General features: G+C 50.8%; 1 protein-coding gene across 1 annotated transcript in view; it reads left to right on the forward strand.

Annotated features, from left to right (window-relative positions):
- The window catches only part of FCGBP (Fc gamma binding protein), a 60,913-nt gene that overhangs the window by 21,129 nt on the left and 19,094 nt on the right, over window positions 1-20,690 (forward strand). Inside the window, exons 23-47 of the mRNA XM_054175541.1 lie at window positions 27-239; window positions 385-467; window positions 566-715; window positions 1,327-1,583; window positions 1,681-1,765; window positions 1,893-1,964; window positions 2,080-2,321; window positions 2,417-2,700; window positions 2,808-3,085; window positions 3,373-3,971; window positions 4,343-4,907; window positions 5,059-5,258; window positions 5,360-5,740; window positions 6,095-6,381; window positions 7,061-7,219; window positions 7,439-7,651; window positions 7,797-7,879; window positions 7,978-8,127; window positions 8,739-8,995; window positions 9,093-9,151; window positions 9,263-9,835; window positions 13,134-13,365; window positions 13,626-13,803; window positions 15,689-15,797; window positions 16,342-16,454. Of these exons, the coding sequence (XP_054031516.1) occupies window positions 27-239; window positions 385-467; window positions 566-715; window positions 1,327-1,583; window positions 1,681-1,765; window positions 1,893-1,964; window positions 2,080-2,321; window positions 2,417-2,700; window positions 2,808-3,085; window positions 3,373-3,971; window positions 4,343-4,907; window positions 5,059-5,258; window positions 5,360-5,740; window positions 6,095-6,381; window positions 7,061-7,219; window positions 7,439-7,651; window positions 7,797-7,879; window positions 7,978-8,127; window positions 8,739-8,995; window positions 9,093-9,151; window positions 9,263-9,835; window positions 13,134-13,365; window positions 13,626-13,803; window positions 15,689-15,797; window positions 16,342-16,454 (5,822 nt within the window). The remainder of the gene's footprint in view (window positions 1-26; window positions 240-384; window positions 468-565; window positions 716-1,326; window positions 1,584-1,680; window positions 1,766-1,892; window positions 1,965-2,079; window positions 2,322-2,416; window positions 2,701-2,807; window positions 3,086-3,372; window positions 3,972-4,342; window positions 4,908-5,058; window positions 5,259-5,359; window positions 5,741-6,094; window positions 6,382-7,060; window positions 7,220-7,438; window positions 7,652-7,796; window positions 7,880-7,977; window positions 8,128-8,738; window positions 8,996-9,092; window positions 9,152-9,262; window positions 9,836-13,133; window positions 13,366-13,625; window positions 13,804-15,688; window positions 15,798-16,341; window positions 16,455-20,690) is intronic.

A 20,690-nucleotide genomic window follows, 5' to 3' on the forward strand; every position in this document is an offset into this window, starting at 1 on the left:
TGTCCTCTAACCCTCTCTTGTGCTAGGTCCTTCAACACCAATACCCACGGTGCCTTCTACAACCACTACAACACAGCCTCCAAGCACCCCATCCACACCAACACCCACGGTGCCTTCGACAACCACTACAACACAGCCTCCAAGCACCCCATCAACACCAACACCTACAGTTCCTTCTACAACCACTACAACACAGCCTCCAAGTACACCATCAACACCAAGGACCACACCCAGCTCAGGTACTCTTACAGTCCCTCTTTCTTCATCTGCTACTGCTTGTGACTAGCGTCCTGTTCATCTCCTTTGTGGTCCCCATTCAGGCAATGGGGCTGTTGGTGGGAGGTTTTCCTGTGCACCACTTAACCACTCTGCTGGGCCCTTGAGGCTCTTTGTAACCATGTTACTGGACATGACACCCACTCTTCTTGTGCACTTCCACTTAGCCAGCCATTCTCACCTGGCCCCAAGTATGTCAGGGATGCAGGTGCTGCCCTGTGGGACATAACAAAAACATGGCCTCAGCCTCACTCTCAAAACTTTGCTTTCCTTTCTGCTCCACATCCAGCTCCCAGCACAGACTGCAATTTCACCTGCACATTCGAAAATGACTTCTGTGCATGGACCCAGCCAGACTCTAACAGCATTGACTGGATAAGGAACAAGGGGCCAACGCCCACGCCAAATACCGGCCCCTCTTCTGACCACACAACGGGAGGTAGGAACGGCACTCGGCATACAGCAGAGCTTCAGGCAGAGGGGTGTCCTTGGCAAGGTGGCAGCAGGCCTCTTCTAACAGCAAGCACTGGCCACGTTTCCTAGCCTGGATCCAGAGCTGGCTGTGGCAGTCTCCTCAGAGCCAGAGCCAGAGCCTTCCTTCAGGAAGCTTTCCAGGCCTTGGAATCAGCCTGTGGTACCCACAGGGCTGGCAAGGCCCTGGCATGCAACTGGGAAAGAAATACAAATCTTGATGACCTGGCTGTCTCAGGGGAACAGGAACTGCTCTCTGAGGAGATGCTGGCCTCTCCAGAAGCCAGTGCTGAGAGGTCTCCAAGGACACAGAGCCAGTGCTGAGACCTGCGGCGGTGCTTTGGAGTGGTGCTGTTGCCCAGTCCAAGCCATACAGCTGCCATGGCCTAGAGAGCACAGCTCATAGGTGGATGCAGGGCTCGTGAGGCTTGTGTGTGGCACAGGACCTGTTTTGTCTCCACTCTGTTGGCCTGCCGTCAGCTGTAGCCGTGGCTGTTCCCAGGGCAGTGCTTGCAGTGCCCCTGGCTGCCTTGTGCGTATTGGTGGGTGTGTGACCAAGTGGCTCACACTTTGTTTCAGATGGCTACTACATCTACCTGCAAGGCAGCGATGACTCTGCTGGCTTTGTGGGCCAGCTGGTCAGCCCCGTGTGCAGCTCAGAAGGACCTCACTGCTTCCGCTTCTGGTACCACATGCACGGAACGGCTGAAACCATGGGCCTGAGGGTGTATGTGGTGAAGGAGGACGAGCTAGTGCTGGTCTGGGAAAGAACTGGGACCCATGGGGACGAATGGCACTTGGGAGAGGTGACAGTGCATGGCACAGGAGACATGCAGGTAAGGACGCAGGCTCCCACTGCCATCTGAGATGAGTCACCCTTTGTAATGGCACACACGTGGCTGGAGCTAATGCTGGGAACCATCCTTCCCTTAGATTATCCTGGAGGGACAGTGGGGTGAAGATATCCGGAGTGATGTGGCATTGGATGATCTGTCCATTGAACAGGGATCCTGTGCAGGTACAAGTCATGGGTCAGAAAAGGGCCCTTTGAGCAACATTGTACGTCTTCTCACAGAGAATTAGGTTTCTGTGTACATGAACTCCTTTAAAGGACTGATTCACCTCTGGCGTTGTCTCTTTCATAGGCGATGTGACTCCTACAACACCAAGCACCACCACCCCTTCAGGAACCACACCAGTACCAATGCCAGACTCAGGTGAGCAGAATAGACCTGTCATGGGGCATTTCATGTTCTTCATGCAGCATAGTTGGGGAGCAGAGGCAGCAGGAGGTGTTTAACTGAATGTTTTCTCTGGTCTCTCACCTCTCAGGGACGTGTGTGGTGGAAGGAGACCCTCACTACCACACATTTGACAATCAGCTACACAACTTCATGGGCACCTGCACCTACACCCTCTCCAAGCTGTGTCAGCGTGACAGCTCGCTGCCCTACTTCAATGTGGAAGCAGCCAATGAGCACAGGGGAGGCAACACTCGCGTGTCCTACGTGCGATACGTGGATGTCGATGTGTACGGCCAGCGGATCAGGCTGGGCAAGGCTGGAGTGGTGACGGTAAGCACAGGGCGCAGAAGCGGTGGGATTGTGTGAGAGGAGAGAGCTGTGCCAAGCGTGCTGCTCCAACCCTGTCCTGCTTGCTGTCCTCCCAGGTGAACGGAGTGCCAGAGGTCCTGCCCTGCTTCCCATCTGCAGGCGTGCAGGTCTCGTTCAGTGGATTCTACACTGTGGTCACAACAGACTTTGGCTTGAGGGTGAAGTTTGATGGGAACCATCGGGTGGAGGTGACGCTGCCAAGCACCTTTGGGGAGAAGGTTTGTGGCATGTGTGGGAACTACAACGGGATGGCAGCAGACGACTTCCTGAACCCAGAAGGGGAGCTGGAGCCTGACTCTACCAGCCTGGGAAACAGCTGGCAGGTGTCCAACGACAGCAGGTGTGTGTGGGTCCCCTGGCAGGCGTGGGGCACATCAGGCAAAAGGAGGGAGAGGCAGCAGGAGAAGCCCACAGGTGACCAGAGGCTCTTCTCTCTGTCTTGCACAGCTGCTCAGCCGGACCAGTTCCCACTCCAGCCTGCAATGAGACTGACAAGCAAGCCATTGCCAGCAGCCGCTTCTGTGGGCTTCTCACTGACACCAGTGGCCCGTTCAAGCAGTGCCACGCTGTGCTGAGCCCCAGTGCTTACTTTGACACCTGCTCCTATGACCTGTGTGAGCTGGGGCTGGATCACGAGGTCCTGTGCAAGAGCTTGCAGTCCTACGTGGATGCCTGCATGTCACTGGGTGTCAAGATCCCTGTGTGGAGGAACGCAACCTTCTGCCGTAAGTCCACGTATGGTGCCACGGATCAGTACCCTCAGGAAAACACAGAACAGGAGTGAAAGAGTGGCATGGGGAATAAGCAAGGTTTTGGTTGCATGGCCCAAGGGTCTAAAGGCAGCAGTCAGAGACTCCATTGTCTGTTTCCTTTGGTCAGGTATGACTCAGAATGCCCATGCAGCCCACCAGAGTAACGAGAAAATGTAGCTTCTTGTTTTTTGAAGGGGGAAAGACCTGCACAAAGAAGTGTTGTGTGTGAAAAGTCATGGCTCTGTCTTCTGTCTTGGCAGCCATCACCTGTCCGACCAACAGTCACTACGAGCCTTGTGCTGCAGCCTGCCCTGCCACCTGTGCTGACCCGATGGCTCCCGCTAGCTGCAAGCTGCCGTGCGTGGAGGGCTGCGTGTGTGACAGCGGCTACCTGCTCTACAACGACCGCTGCGTGCCCAGCCAGCAGTGCGGCTGCTGGCACAAGGGGCAGCACTACCCTGTGGGCTCAGAGTTCTGGACGGACAACACCTGCTCGTCCAGGTGCAGGTGTCCCGCACGCGGAAGCAAAGTGCAGTGCTCCAGTGCCTCTTGCCCTGAGGGCCAGTACTGCGGGGTGCAGGATGGGCAACCTCAGTGCCTCCAAGAATCCTACGGCATCTGCCACGTCCACGGTGACCCTCACTACAACACCTTTGACAAGCTGACACACAACTTCATGGGCAACTGCACCTACACCCTGGCCAAAGTGTGCTCCAACACCAGCTCCCTGCCCTACTTCAACGTTGAGGCCAAGAACGAGCATCGTGGCAGCCCCAGGGTGTCCTATGTGCGGGAGGTCCAGGTTGAGGTGTACGGACAGCGCGTTCGGATGGTCAAGAAAGAGAAGAGCCAAGTGCTGGTAGGCAGTGGGGCTGAGCCGAGCGTGGTGCGGCAGCAGGGCAGGGCTGTCTTTTCTTGGCAGGGCCTGGCAGGTACCAGACATCCCCATTGTCCCGGGTGCGGGCAGGGGCTTTCCCTGAAGCCGCCGGGTTGCTTTGTTTTCCCTTTGCGCAGGGGGGTTGGAGGGGAAAGAGGCCAAGTGGGAATGTGGCTGCTGTTGAACAGAGGCCCCTGCAAAGTGCAGAGCAGACACGGTTCTGACAGCCTCTGCAGCACCCCTGTGTGAGTGCATCATGGGCACCGGTTTGCTGGGACAGGCACCTGGAAGGTGTTTTCCCCAGAGGCCGGCCGTGGCCAAGTCCAGGGCGCAACGTGCTGTGTCCGCTCCAGGTGAACAACGTGCGCCAGACCCTGCCGGTGAGCGCAGCGGGAGGTGCCCTGACTGTGAGCAGGAGCGGCCGCTACATCGTCCTGGAGACAGACTTCAAGCTCCAAGTGTCCTACGACGCTGACCACTCTGTGGAAGTGAAGGTGCCCACAGCCTACTTCAACCTGACCTGTGGCATGTGCGGGAACTTCAACAACCGGAAAGAGGACGACTACATGATGCCCAGTGGGCAGCAGGCCCCAGACTCCAATGCGCTGGGGGAGAGCTGGCAGGTCCCAGACGATGACCCCTCTTGCGGCGTCCCTGTCCCCATCCCACCATGCAGTTCCGACAAGGAGGAGCTCTACCAATCGCAGCAGTTCTGTGGCATGCTGACTGCCAGTCCCGGAGCCTTTGAGAGGTGCCACGGTGTGATCAACCCCCAGAGCTACTTTGAGACCTGCTCCTATGACCTTTGTGCCCTGGGCGGTGGGCAGGAGTTCCTGTGTGCTGCTCTGGAGGCCTACGCTGACGCATGCCAGGCCGCCGGTGTGACTCTTGCTCCCTGGAGGAACGCCACCTTCTGCCGTGAGTACCTGCCTGGCTGTTGCCAGAAGGCAAGGAAGCTGCTGCCTGTGCCCAGACCCTCTGGCCAAAGCGGGTCTTTAGTCTTCTCCTCCCCAGAAGCTCATCCTTCCTCCTGGACTTAGTGGTCCTACTTGTCCCCTTTGCCTTGCAGCTTTGCCATGCCCTGCCAACAGCTACTACGACCCCTGCATGACGGGCTGTCCTGCCACCTGTGCTGACCGAGAAGCCCCACAGAGCTGCTCCAAGCCCTGCATGGAGGGGTGTGCTTGTACCTCTGGCTTCCTCCTCAGCGGAGACACCTGTGTGCCTGAGGCCCGCTGTGGCTGCCTCTTTGAGGGCAACTACTACAGCGTGAGTGAAACCCCTGCTCTAGCCTGCAGCCCTCCCAGGGCACGCCCTGGCCTCTGTTTTCCTGCCCGAAGCACTGACGCTCGATGCTCCTCTGCCTGCAGGAGGGAGAATATTCCGTGAGCGAGAACTGCAGCCGCCAGTGCCGCTGTGCAGCCAACGGCCAGATGGTTTGCTCTGCGCTGTCCTGTGCTGAGGACGAGGTCTGCAAGATTCAGAATGGCCAGAGGGGCTGTTACCCAGCCAGCACTGCTGTCTGCCACATCTACGGTGACCCCCATTACAGCACCTTCGATGGGAAGCTTCACCACTTCCAGGGCTCCTGCAACTACACAGTGGTGACAGGCTGTGACAGCTCCTCCGTCGGCTTCAGCCTCACCACTCGCAACGAGCATCGGGGCAGCCAGAGCTGGACAGCTCTCAACTCTGTGGCACTGTCCATGGAAGGTCTCCACATTGCACTGCTCAAGAACAAGGCGGTCTACGTAAGCCTCTCTGTTTTACCTCTGGCAACAGCAGGTGCCCTAGGAGGCACCACTAAGCACCCCAAGAGGAGCCTGATCTTCCCTGAGCCTGCTGGCATGCTCACAGCAGAGCACAGAGGCTCTGAGCAGGGCAGCTGTGGCTGCTCCTGCAGCAGCAGATGTGCAGCTCGTTCTTCTGAGCTTTTGGCGTGCCTCATGCACAGGCACTGCTGTTCTCACAATCCCAGACGGGGTTTCTCATGCCACTGGTGCTTCTGATCAGCTGCACCCTCAAACCATCACCGTGAAGAACAGTGACCTCTCAATGGAGGGCATCTCTTTATGCCTCTGTCTCCCTCTCTCCTCCCTCTTCAGATAAACGGTGCTCCAGCCCTCCTGCCTGCTTCTCCTGCTCCCGGCGTGAACGTTTCCCTGCGTGGCTCCTACGTGCAGGTTTCTACCAAGCTGGGCCTGCAGCTGCAGTTTGATGGGGACCAGGAGCTTCTCGTGAAGGTGTCTGAGAAGCACAAGGGCAAGCTCTGTGGGCTGTGTGGGACGTACACTGGGAGCCAGCAGGACGACTTCATGCGACCCGATGGGGTTGTCGTGCCTGACTTCAATGAATTTGGAGCCAGCTGGATGGTGCCGGATGACGAGTGGCCGTGAGTCCTTGTTGCGTTGTGTGGATGATGGACAAAGGGGAGTGTGGCAGAGGGAAGCTGTGTGTAGCACGAGGAAGAAGGGTAGGGAATTGTAGGCATGGGGAAAGGGAGAGGAGGCAAGACGCTGTGGTGAAGCGTGTGAGGGCACAAAGAGGCTCCACAGAAGCAGAAGCATAGAGTCCTTGCATCTCGCCTACCTCTCTGCTACACACACCAGCAGGTTGTCCTGTCTGCAACAGCATGCCAGATGTGTATCCATCCCTCTTTCCCCTAACGCTTGCCTGCTTGCAGCAGTGCCCAGGGCCCTCCAGGTGCTCAGGATGCATGGTGCTCTCTCTGAATAGGCACTGTGCTCTGGGGTCCTTGGTGATCTCTCTTCAGGGCCCTGCCATCCCACTCCACATGCTGCATCTCACCGTTACTGACCCCAGGGCCTTGTCACAATGCTTTGCCTAAGCTGTTGGGATGAAAACCGCCTTGCCCCTTGGCTTCTGTGCAGAAGGCAAGGGTGTCCATGAGCCTTGTTGCCCATATTTGCCAATGAGAGCTGTGTGTGCCTTAACTCAGCAAGGGATCTGAGCTCCAGAGGCTGAGGCTTTGGCTGGGGAGGAGCTCGGGAATCGGTGTGTCTGATTTCCACACGGTGCTGTGCGCTCAGGGCTCTCTGTCTGCTTTGCAGATGTGACCCAGCCATCAGCCCTCCTGCATCCTGCTCCCCCTCCGAGGAGGAGGCAGCTAACAAGCAGTGTGCAATCCTCACACAACTCAGTGGCCCGTTCCAGCCCTGCCATGTGGTTCTGCCACCCAAGACATACTTTGAGAGCTGTGTCTATGACCAGTGTGGCACAGAGGGCAGCACGGAGCAGCTATGCAAAGACCTGGGGGCCTACGCCACAGCCTGTGCTGAGGCAGGTGTTGCTCTGGGAGACTGGAGTGCCGGCACTGTCTGTGGTAAGTGTCCTGTGCAGGTACAAAGCTTGGATTGGGAAAGGGTAACTCGAGACTGTCACCAGCTGAGGTGTGGCTGCCAATGTCCTCTAACCCTCTCTTGTGCTAGGTCCTTCAACACCAATACCCACGGTGCCTTCTACAACCACTACAACACAGCCTCCAAGCACCCCATCCACACCAACACCCACGGTGCCTTCGACAACCACTACAACACAGCCTCCAAGCACCCCATCAACACCAACACCTACAGTTCCTTCTACAACCACTACAACACAGCCTCCAAGTACACCATCAACACCAAGGACCACACCCAGCTCAGGTACTCTTACAGTCCCTCTTTCTTCATCTGCTACTGCTTGTGACTAGCGTCCTGTTCATCTCCTTTGTGGTCCCCATTCAGGCAATGGGGCTGTTGGTGGGAGGTTTTCCTGTGCACCACTTAACCACTCTGCTGGGCCCTTGAGGCTCTTTGTAACCATGTTACTGGACATGACACCCACTCTTCTTGTGCACTTCCACTTAGCCAGCCATTCTCACCTGGCCCCAAGTATGTCAGGGATGCAGGTGCTGCCCTGTGGGACATAACAAAAACATGGCCTCAGCCTCACTCTCAAAACTTTGCTTTCCTTTCTGCTCCACATCCAGCTCCCAGCACAGACTGCAATTTCACCTGCACATTCGAAAATGACTTCTGTGCATGGACCCAGCCAGACTCTAACAGCATTGACTGGATAAGGAACAAGGGGCCAACGCCCACGCCAAATACCGGCCCCTCTTCTGACCACACAACGGGAGGTAGGAACGGCACTCGGCATACAGCAGAGCTTCAGGCAGAGGGGTGTCCTTGGCAAGGTGGCAGCAGGCCTCTTCTAACAGCAAGCACTGGCCACGTTTCCTAGCCTGGATCCAGAGCTGGCTGTGGCAGTCTCCTCAGAGCCAGAGCCAGAGCCTTCCTTCAGGAAGCTTTCCAGGCCTTGGAATCAGCCTGTGGTACCCACAGGGCTGGCAAGGCCCTGGCATGCAACTGGGAAAGAAATACAAATCTTGATGACCTGGCTGTCTCAGGGGAACAGGAACTGCTCTCTGAGGAGATGCTGGCCTCTCCAGAAGCCAGTGCTGAGAGGTCTCCAAGGACACAGAGCCAGTGCTGAGACCTGCGGCGGTGCTTTGGAGTGGTGCTGTTGCCCAGTCCAAGCCATACAGCTGCCATGGCCTAGAGAGCACAGCTCATAGGTGGATGCAGGGCTCGTGAGGCTTGTGTGTGGCACAGGACCTGTTTTGTCTCCACTCTGTTGGCCTGCCGTCAGCTGTAGCCGTGGCTGTTCCCAGGGCAGTGCTTGCAGTGCCCCTGGCTGCCTTGTGCGTATTGGTGGGTGTGTGACCAAGTGGCTCACACTTTGTTTCAGATGGCTACTACATCTACCTGCAAGGCAGCGATGACTCTGCTGGCTTTGTGGGCCAGCTGGTCAGCCCCGTGTGCAGCTCAGAAGGACCTCACTGCTTCCGCTTCTGGTACCACATGCACGGAACGGCTGAAACCATGGGCCTGAGGGTGTATGTGGTGAAGGAGGACGAGCTAGTGCTGGTCTGGGAAAGAACTGGGACCCATGGGGACGAATGGCACTTGGGAGAGGTGACAGTGCATGGCACAGGAGACATGCAGGTAAGGACGCAGGCTCCCACTGCCATCTGAGATGAGTCACCCTTTGTAATGGCACACACGTGGCTGGAGCTAATGCTGGGAACCATCCTTCCCTTAGATTATCCTGGAGGGACAGTGGGGTGAAGATATCCGGAGTGATGTGGCATTGGATGATCTGTCCATTGAACAGGGATCCTGTGCAGGTACAAGTCTTGGTTTTGGAAAGTGTAGCTAGAGACTGTCACTGAGTGAGGTTGGGTGCAAATCTCTAATGCTCTCTTGTTTCAGGTCTGTCAACACCAAGACCCACGGTCCCTACAACAAGCACTACGACGCAGCTTTCCAGCACACCATCAACACCAGCACCCACAGTCCCCTCTACAACCACTACTACACAGCCTCCAAGCACACCATCAACACCAACACCTACAGTCCCCTCTACGACCACTACAACACAGCCTCCAAGCACACCATCAACGCCGACATCCACAGTCCCCCCTACAAGCACTACAACACAGCCTCCAAGCACACCATCAACACCAACACCCACAGTCCCCCCTACAAGCACTACAACACAGCCTCCAAGCACACCATCAACACCGACACCCACAGTCCCTCCTACAAGCACTACAACACAGCCTCCAAGCACACCATCCACACCGACACCCACAGTCCCCCCTACAAGCACTACAACACAGCCTCCAAGCACACCATCAACACTGACACCCACAGTCCCCCCTACAAGCACTACAACACAGCCTCCAAGCACACCATCAACACCAACACCCACAGTGCCCTCTACAACCACTACAACGCTGCCTCCACATCCACCATCAACACCAAGACCAACACCCAGCTCAGGTACAGTCATATGAACTCTTATGGTCTCTCTCCATCTTTTACTGCTTGTGATGAGTGTTCCATTAAGCTTTCATTAAGGGTCCAGGCCAAGGGGTGGAGTGTCTGTGGTCTAGACTCTCTGTTTCTCCTTCTGTCTGCCAGTTAGACTGGTGGGAAAGCGCTCAAATGCTGGGGATTTTGCTGAGAAATTATAGTGCTTTCCCTGCCATGCTCCACTCTAGGTATGGTGTCAGGGTGTTCAGAAAACCTGATGCAATTGCCAGGAACAGATCCCTCTCTTGTTTTGGCCACAGATCTTCTCTAACTCTCTCTTGTGCTAGGTCCTTCAACACCAACACCCATGGTCCCCCCAACAAGAACTACAACTCAGTCTCCACTCATACCATCAACACCAAGACCCACACCCAGCTCAGATACTCTCATTTCCCATCCCTGTGCCTTACTACCTGTCACAACTGCTCTTTTTTTAATTGATGTCCTGTAGCCAAGTGATTGATTCCTTAGAATCGAGGGTCAGAGCATTTCCTTGCTCATACAATCCCATTGGTGGCACAATCCTTTATTTCTGATATTCTTTCTGGGTAGTGAATGTACAAGAGTCATAGCCTCCATCTTTTTTGTTGTCACAGTACTGATTTTCTTGGTGTTAGTAAGTCAGCTGTCTGATAATTGTCTCATACAACCTTTTTTTTGCCCTGTTCATGAATATTTAAATCACCCTTTTCTATCCCAATTTTTCCACTAGATCTTATTGTTGCAGGATTCTGAAGTTTATCCTGGCCTGTATAAGGAACAGTGTGGCCAGCAGGAGCAGGGAGGTCATTGTGCCCCTGTACTCAGCACTGGTTAGGCCACACCTTGAGCCCTGTGTCCAGTTCTGGACCCCTCAGTTTAGGAAAGATGTTGATTTGCTGGAACGTGTCCAGAGAAGAACAACGAAGTTGGTGAGGGGTTTGGACACAGCCCTGTGAGGAGAGGCTGAGGGAGCTGGGGTTGATTAGCCTGGATACTCAAGGGAGACCTTCTTGCTCTCTACAACTACCTGAAGGGAGGTTGTAGACAGGCAGAGGTTGGTCTCTTCTCCCAGGCAACCAGCACCAGAACAAGAGGACACAGTCTCAGGCTGCATCAGGGGAGGTTTAGGTTGGAGGTCAGGAAGAAATTCTACAGAGAGTGATTTCCCATTGGAATGTGCTGCCCGGGGAGATGGTGGAGTCACCATCCCTGGAGGTGTTTAGGAGGAGACTTGATAGGGTGCTTGCTGCCATGGTTTGGTTGATTAGATGGTGTTGGATGATGGGTTGGATGCAATGATCTTGAAGGTCTCTTCCAACCTGGCTTATTGTAGCCTACTCTATTCTAACTTCCTATATTTTTAATATATTTTGAATATGATCCAATTATGTGGTCCTGAAATCATTGTGGTTATTGCTAGTTAGAAGATACACTAATAGTTGAGATGTTTTCACTGCTTCTTTCCTCCAATTTTAAGCACTCCTACCTGTGTCAGCTTGTTAAGAGCAAGAGAGTTCTGGCTCCCCTTGTCAATCTGGATGTCTTCTGTGGGGTTTAATCATCATTATTGCTGTTTAATAGCTTGTGCTTAAGCAGTTATGGTTGACATGTAAGCACGACCCTAAGTGTAACTATTTTTGTCACATGCCATCTTTTCATTATTTGTTGCTGGTGATAAATACCATAAAACCCTTGCAAGCTCAACTCTTCTAAGGTTTGATGGGAAGATTGTTTTGTTGAAAAATGGGAGGTTTTTTCATTACAGCTCTAAACCTCACCCAGCTCACACACACGAAGGCACACAGGCAATGTACCTCCATTTGCGCAAATTAGTACTGCCTAATTAGATTCAGGTTTGTTGTTTGTGTTTTGGTGTTTGGGTGTTTGTTTTTTTCAGCAGTGTGTAAATGACATCTTGTTTATGCAGTGTACAAGAGGAATTCCATAACTAATAGGAGTACAGAACCCCAGACCTCTGGCAGTGCAGTGCTAACTGATAGGAGTACAGAACCTCAGGCATTTGGAAGTGCAGTGCTATTTGGTATGAGTACAGAACCCCAGACCTCTGGCAGTGCAGTGCTAACTGATAGGAGTACAGAACCCCAGACCTCTGGCAGTGCAGTGCTAACTGATAGGAGTACAGAACCCCAGACCTCTGGCAGTGCAGTGCTAATTGATAGGAGTACAGAACCCCAGACCTCTGGCAGTGCACTGCTAACTGATAGGAGTACAGAACCCCAGACCTCTGGCAGTGCACTGCTAACTGATAGGAGTACAGAACCCCAGACCTCTGGCAGTGCAGTGCTAATTGATAGGAGTACAGAACCCCAGACCTCTGGCAGTGCAGTGCTAACTGATAGGAGTACAGAACCCCAGACACCCAGCAGTGCAGTGCTAATTGATAGGAGTACAGAACCCCAGACCTCTGGCAGTGCAGTGCTAACTGATAGGAGTACAGAACCCCAGACACCCAGCAGTGCAGTGCTAATTGATAGGAGTACAGAACCCCAGACCTCTGGCAGTGCAGTGCTAACTGATAGGAGTACAGAACCCCAGACCTCTGGCAGTGCAGTGCTAACTGATAGGAGTACAGAACCCCAGACACCCAGCAGTGCAGTGCTAACTGATAGGAGTACAGAACCCCAGACCTCTGGCAGTGCAGTGCTACCTGATAGGAGTACAGAACCCCAGACACCCAGCAGTGCAGTGCTAACTGATGGGAGTACAGAACCCCAGACCTCTGGCAGTGCAGTGCTACCTGATAGGAGTACAGAACCCCAGACATCTGGCAGTGCACTGCTAACTGATAGGAGTACAGAACCCCAGACCTCTGGCAGTGCAGTGCTACCTGATAGGAGTACAGAACCCCAGACATCTGGCAGTGCAGTGGTTTATTCTGGCTAACCAACCCTTAAGGGTTTGGATTAAATTCTTCCTGTTCAGAAACAGCCTTTCAGACATGGACACTGAAACCTCACTGCTCCTCTTTATATTTCAATGTCTTACTAACAAAGGTGTTTTTAAATATCAAAGCTTTTTGCTTATATTTCTTCTTCAACATCAGGCATAGGGTTGTGATACACGAGAATACAGATACTTTATGGGTCCAAAGACAGGAGGCTGTGTTGGGCTTTGGAATATTCTTGATTGATGCTATGACTGTTATATCTGAGGAGCAATTACAAAGTAAAGCAAACAAACAAAGACCAAAGCAGCTGCAGAAATCTGATAGAGATTCAGAGGTAATTATTCTGTCTTTCCTCCCAGGCCGTGCTTCCTGCAGTGCCTCTGGGGATCCACACTACAACACTTTTGACCACAGAGTTCATAATTTCATGGGAAATTGCACTTACACCCTCTCCAAAGTGTGTAATGTCTCTGAGAGGGTTCCATACTTCGATGTGTCCACAACAAATGAGCACCGAGGAGCCAACACCAGGGTCTCTTATGTGAAGTCAGTGCAAGTGGAAGTCTACGGCAACCAGATTTCCTTGCTGAAAAACAAGAAAGTGAATGTAAGAAAATTCTTATTTAAGACATTTTAAAACTGGCATGCAGGTAATGCCATATTTTCTCCAGGAAATTTAGAGCAAACTTGCTCTTTTCACTAGTTAAATGGACCTATTTTAAAAAGATGCCTAAACAAACTTGCTCAGATGAAGTGATTTTTAATTACTCCCAATTCCCCTGTGCCCAAGATCAGCTCTTTCACTAATCTCTTCTAATTGTATGAGTCCCAGCAGTCAGACACTAACTTGGACAACTCTCTGTGCAGGTGAACGGCAGGAGAGTGAATCTGCCTGTATTTATTGAGGAGAAGATCAGTATTCAAAGCAGTGGTGGATATGTTCTTGTGGAAACTGACTTTGGACTGTGGGTGAGATACGACGGCAATCACTACGCAGAAGTCTCTGTGCCCTCTAATTACAGTGGTCTGCTCTGCGGCCTCTGCGGTAAGTCAAAGGCTCAGTCACTGTTTTATGAGTTGTGGAGGCTAGTGATTGCTGAAACATTTTTTCTCAGCATGCCATACGTGTTCTAGACACAGCTAGTCCTTCTCAAATGGACTAGAATTTGCAGCAGTGAAGAAAACTTGCTGGAATTTGTTTCTGTTTCTAAGAACTGTTACTTGCAAAACTCCTGGTAACATGCAATTCACTTGGAATGTTGTGAGGTGTAACTACAAATAACATTTTTAGATGAATAAACACCCCCCCCCCCCACTTTAGTTCTACAGTTCAAATTTAGGCAGATGACTTGCATGCATCTACTCAAGAATTCTGCACAGACATTCTTCTGTTGCTTACATTCTGACGTCTTTGTCTCTTGTTTGGCATGAGGGATGCTGTACCATTTCATTTTGTGAATCATAACAACCTGAGACCTTTGTCAGAGCAAAGAGCAATCTGCACCAGGGGAGGTTTAGGCTGGATGTTAGGAGGAAGTTCTTCACAGAAAGAGAGACTGGCCATTGGAATATGCTGCCCAGGGAGGTGGTGGAGTTACCACCCCTGGAGGTGTTTACGAAGAGACTGGATGGGGTGCTTAGTACCATGGTTTAGTTGATTAGGTGGTGTTGGGTGATAGGTAGGACTCGATCTCAAAGGTCTCTTCCAACCTGGTTAATTCTCCTCTCCGAACCTCTCCTCTCCTCTCCGAACCACTCCTCTCCTCTCCTCTCCGAACCTCTCCTCTCCGAACCTCTCCTCTCCGAACCTCTCCTCTCCGAACCTCTCCTCTCCTCTCCTCTCCGAACCTCTCCTCTCCTCAATAGCTTAATGTCAACATTCTAAAGTTGTCCTGCTGCTGTTTTCCCCTGTTGTTTTAGGAGGTGTTTATACAGCTTGAGTGATCATGTTTATAAGATCAAATGGGGAGGTGGGAGGAAGAAAGAAAAAGAAAAGAAAAATGAGACTTCTAAGGCTTGTATTTGCCTGCTCTTTAGTCTAGCTAAGATAGGCAGTGTCTACATTAAAGGAAGGCAGTGTCTACATTAAAGGAAAGCAGTGTCAAGGATCCAGCATGGATAATCATGAGACAACAGACTTCATGAATAAGAAAGCAAGCCATACTCTAATCCCCAAATTAAAATACCACAGCATATGGAGTGCTATATAGGGTACAAAACACAGAGAACTTTGAGCCCTGTGAGAAAGGTCAGACAAAAAGGGTACATTCTACAATGGTCTGTAAGAACTCCTATTACAATGGGATAGAAAAATAACTAAGTCACAGGAAGCTGATGTAGATAATGAGAGCAGGAGCAGTCTGGGATTGGTAGTGACCCAGAATTTTTCATCAGCAACGTTGCTAACGCCTGAACCTGAGCAGGTTTTGGTGGAACAATATTTTGAAATCCAGGTGATTATATGAAATGTAGCCCAGGATGGGAATGGGAGTGTAGAAATTGCAGGAATAGCTTGCCTTGGGAGTTTCTGATTGTCCTTTGATTGGAATCACCTGAAATTTTCTAGTTTGATTATCTCTCCGTGGATTTTTCACACCTGCAGCTCAGGAAGTCTGCCTAGGAACATAATGGTCCAAATAACACCATTTAATATTTGGTCCAACATTTTACAGCTAGGATCCAAGGGAATGAGTTCAGATTATTTAGCTAAGCAATGTGATCTAGTTACATAAGAACTTGGAGTCCTCTTGCTTCAAGTCCACAAGTCTCTAAACAGCAGTTCTTGTCAGTGGTAAAGTTAAAGCTCAATTGGGCTCTTCTTATTTTGCCCAGGACACACTGATGTTGCATGTACACCCTCTGTAGTTCATTTTATAGCCTGAAACCTGGATTTGGTTGTGAACTTCACATGTCTCTTTTTATCCTCACAGGTAATTATAATGGTGATCCAAATGATGACAACATAAAGCCCAGTGGTGACATTGCAAGTGGATCCAATGATCTTGGACAGAGCTGGCTGGTGCCTGATGGTAACAGCTGGTATGTCAATTAATTCAATCATTTCCCATTTGCTAATATAACTCTATAAAAACCAAACATCTATCTCCTCACTGGCTTTGTCAACCAGCACCATTTCACATCTACCAACAGCCCATTAGGAGCAGGGAGCTACTCATTTATATTAAACAGATGAAGAGGGCTTGTGCCTTTTCGGTCTTGTTTTGCAAAGAGAGAACTGTCTGATGACTGTGAAGGAGGTTGGGACTCCAGTCCAGTTTGCAAACCTGACTGGAAACCATAACTGATTAGATCCCATAGCTTTGGTTTTTTTCTTCCCTTTTTCCTTCCTTCCCCCTCCCCTCCCCCCAGCTAAGAATAAGCCTTTGATTAGCCCAGGAGGCATCAAAAAGGAAGACCATTCAGTAACAGGGCTGACATCAGCTTTTCAAAGAAGCTGGATGAAGTCTTGTGATTGTAGTAAACTACATCCAGTTGTGCAGGGTTCTCATATGTCAGTTTTCCACTGAAAATCTGAGAGTAAGAGATGTGAAAAACACCTTTTGGTTTTGTTTGCTTTCCCCAGGTGCTCCACTGGTACAGAAGAGCAGTGTGATCCTGTGCTGGAGAACGAAGCAAAGAAAAACACAGCATGTGGCATGATCACAGACCCAACAGGTAGTATGCTGGAAGTTCCCTGTGAGTCATGGGATGGAGCACTTTATAGCTCTGTTTTCCCTTGTTCTGAGCACACACTGCAAGCATATAAAACCTCCAGTGTAAATGGCTAACATAAAACTCTCAGGTCAAAACATGTCAATCATTCAGACAGTGCCAATGTGTCCATGAAGACCATCTGAGACTGTGCTCAGGGAGCCATAGCTGCTCTTTGCATTATAGTGCCTTGGACTCGGCTCGTTAAAATAAGTAGTTCAGAAGGCACTGTCAGTGTGTGTATTGCAGACAACTGATCTGAAATTCTGTGCACATTCCCTGCACTCTGGAATGAGTGGCTTGCCTAGCCAGGAGCTCTTCTTTCTGTAAACTATGTTGTATTAATCATGAAAAAAAGAAGAAAGTCTGATCCAGAGGGCCAAGTCTCATTGTGCATGCTCCACTTCAAGTGGATGGTTTCACTTAAAACACAAAGTTATCCTGGACTACTCACAATAGCATAATAATGCTGTGATAGAAAGTGGATGGTGGTGGTCATCTTACCATCCCCATTTTTTTGTTCATTCTATCTATCTATCTATCTATCTATCTATCCATCCATCTATCTATCCATCTATCTATCTATCTATCTATCTATGTAACTATCTATTTATCTATCCATACATACATACACCTTTCTTGATTTACACAGGAATCTTCAAGGACTGTCATGCCAAAGTGCCTCCAGAAAATTTCTTTGAGAACTGTGTTTATGACATGTGTTTCACTGATGGACAGGCAACATCCTTGTGCTATGGCCTGCAGGCCTATGCTGAGTCCTGTGTCAGTGCTGGCATATGCATAGAGTGGAGGAATTCTACTCTTTGCCGTGAGTATTGTGACTTCTGAATACTTTGGATCTAAGCTTCAAAAGTGTGCTCATCCTCCTCTGCTGTGTTCATGCATGTTGTGCCATTTTATGCTTGGAGTATAGTCTGTCTTTTGTCATGTCTTGAGCCTGCTCCAGTTTCACTACCACGCCAGAGGCTGTATTAAATCCTAATTTTCAAGAACATTTGGATACAGAATCACACAGAACAATTAGGGGTTGGCAGGGACCTCAAAAGATCATCCAGGACAACCTTCCTGCCAAAGCAGGATCACCTAGAGCAAGCCACGCAGGAACACGTCCAGGCAGGTTTTGAATGTCTCCAGAAACAGAGACTCCACAACCTCTCTGGGCAGCCTGTTTCAGTGTTTCGTCGCCCTCACAGTGAAAATGTTTTTCCTTATGTTCACATGGAAGCTTCAATGCTCCAGCTTGCCCCCATACCCCTTGTCCTATCACTGGGCATCTCTGAGAAGAGAGGATTTCTGTAAAATGCAATGGTCCCTGGGGACCATGCTTTTGGGGACTGGGCTGGGATCAGAGTGGCTGGAGAGCACTCAGGCAGAAAGGGGATTAGAGGTACTGGTTGACAGTAGGCTGAACATGAGCCAGCAGTGTGCCCAGGTGGCCAAGAAGGCATCCTGGCCTGTATCAGAAATAGTGTGGCCAGCAGGATCAGGGAAGTCATTGTGCCCCAGGACTCAGTGCTGGTTAGGCCACACCTTGAGTCCTGTGTCCAGTTCTGGGCCCCTCAATTTAAGGACATTGAGACTCTTGAATGTGTCCAGAGAAGGGCAACGAGGCTGGGGAGAGGCCTCGAGCACAGCCCTGTGAGGAGAGACTGAGGGAGCTGGGATTGTTTAGCCTGGAGAAGAGGAGGCTCAGGGGAGAGCTTATTGCTATCTACAGCTACCTGAAAGGAGGTTGTAGCCAGGTGGGGGTTGGTCTTTTCTCCCAGGCAACCAGCAGCAGAACAAGAGGACACAGTCTCAAGCTGTGCCAGGGGAGGTTTAGGCTGGAGGTGAGGAGAAAGTTCTTCCCAGAGAGAGTTATTAGCCATTGGGATGTGCTGCCCAGGGAGGTGGTGGAGTCACTGTGCCTGGAGGTGTTCAAGAGGGGATTGGATGTGGCACTTGGTGCCATGGTTTAGTTAGTCATGAGGTGTTGGGTGACAGGTTGTACTTGATGATCTCTGAGGTCTTTTTCAACCTTATTGATTCTACAATTCTATGATTCTATGAAAGATAGAAGCCCAGTTCTACCACGAGCACATGGGACGTGGCACTAGAACTTATTTTCCTCAAGGGGTCTCAGTGAAAGATGGAGTGTGGCTTCCTGCTTTATTTTTAAAGATATGGCAGGTGTCCCAATAGCAGCTGCAGTAATGCACCATAACAGCTGGTATGTGAAGAGGTCCTTTGATTTGTTCAATGGGGTGACTTTATATCACCTGCAGGAGAAGGTTTACTGAACCATGCACAATAAGTTCTGTATGATCACAGCAGACCTTCCCTTAAAGCAAACGTGCAATGTTTGGCATCCTCTGGGAGGGGAAGTGCAGGGTGGCCCACCTGTCTTACTCAGCTATCTCACGTGGCAAGAAAATCCTTTGTATACAGCAGTCTCCAATGTCAGACTTTCCAACAGTTGTTCTAAGCATTTTCAGGGAACAGGGAAAGTTTTATCATGACTTTGCCCTTTTTAGTGATCTTATGTTTTCTTTTTCTTTCTAGCAATGCCCTGTCCTGGAGGCAGTGTTTACAAGAGCTGTGGTACTAGGTGTCCCTCTACCTGCATGGACATTTCAGCACCTGATTCCTGCAGTGCCTTGCCAGTGGAAGGGTGCTTCTGTAAGGAAGGCTACGTGTTGAGTGGAGACACATGTGTGCCAAAAAGCAGCTGTGGTTGTGTTGATGACAAAAACCAGTATCACCAGGCAAGTCACCTCAGATATTTTAAGAACAAAAGACAGAAAATAGAACAGGGAATCTCATATTTTATCACCAAGAGAGAAAAAGATAATAACAACAAGAAGAATACAGTAATTATTTACACTGTTAACAATAACAAAGTAGGCTCATTTTGCCAGAGTTTTTGAACCATCATTTGTGTGTCTACTACTGCCCAAATGGTCTATCTTATAGTATGTGCTTCTGCATTCCTGTTTTCCTGCTCAGCTGAATGAAAGCTGGTTCACTGGAGATCACTGCTCTGAACGCTGCACCTGCCATGCCAATAACGTCATTGCATGCACAAGCTGGGAGTGTGGAGTTCGAGAGGAATGCAGCATCAAGGATGGAGTGCTGGGCTGTCATTCCAATGGTAAAGCCTGCCTGAAAATGCTTCTCAATGTCAATACCATCATTAGATTGAAAGGGGTGATTCTCCCACTCTACTCTCCTCTGGTGAGACCTCACCTGGAGTACTGTGTCCAGCTTTGGAGCCCTCAATACGGGAATGACGTGGACCTGATGGAGTGGGTTCAGAGGAGGGCCATGAAAATAATCAGGGGGCTGGAGCACTTCTGCTATGAGGACAGGCTGAGGGAGTTGGGGCTGTTCAGCCTGGAGAAGAGAAGGCTCCAGGGAGACCTTCTGGTAGCCTTCCAATACCTTAAGGGAAGCCTACAAGACTACAAGAAGTCTGGAGAGGAACTGCATACAGTTTACAGAGGGCTGCAGTGATAGGATGAGAGGCAATGGCCTGAAATTGGAGAAGAGTAGATTTAGATTGGATGTTAGGAACAAGTTCTTTACAATAAAGATGGTTGAGCACTGGAACAGGTTGCCCAGAGAGAGGTTGAGGCCCTTTCCTTGGAGATATTCAAGGTGAAGCTCAACAGGGCTCTGGGCAGCCTGATCTCAGAATCACAGAATCAACCACAACCAACCAACCACCCAACCCTATCTAATCAACTAGACCATGGCACTAGGTGCCTCATCCAGTCTCTTCTTACACACCTCTAGGGACTGTGTCCTCTTGTTTCTGTTGCTGGTTGCCTGAGAGAAGAGACCAACTCCAACCTAGCTACAACCTCCGTTCAGGTAGTTGTAGACAGCAATAAGATCTCCCCTGAGCCTCCTCTTCTCCAGGCTAAGCAACCCCAGCTCCCTCAGTTGCTCCTCATAGGACTTGTGCTCCAGACCCCTCACCAGACTTTGTTACCCTTCTCTCAACACATTCCAGCAACTCAATGACTTTCTTGAACTGAGGGGCCCAGAACTGGACACAGGACTCAAGGTGTGGCCTAACCAGTGCTGAGCACAGGGGCAGAATGACTTCCCTAGTCCTGCTGGCCACACTATCCAGGCCAGGATGCTATTGTCCTTCTTGGCCACCTGGACACATTGCTGGCTCATGTTTAGCCTACTGTCAACCAGTATTCCCAGGTC

This window comes from Dryobates pubescens, chromosome 32 (genome assembly GCF_014839835.1).
Source record: "Dryobates pubescens isolate bDryPub1 chromosome 32, bDryPub1.pri, whole genome shotgun sequence".
Classification (NCBI taxonomy): Eukaryota; Metazoa; Chordata; class Aves; order Piciformes; family Picidae; genus Dryobates; species Dryobates pubescens.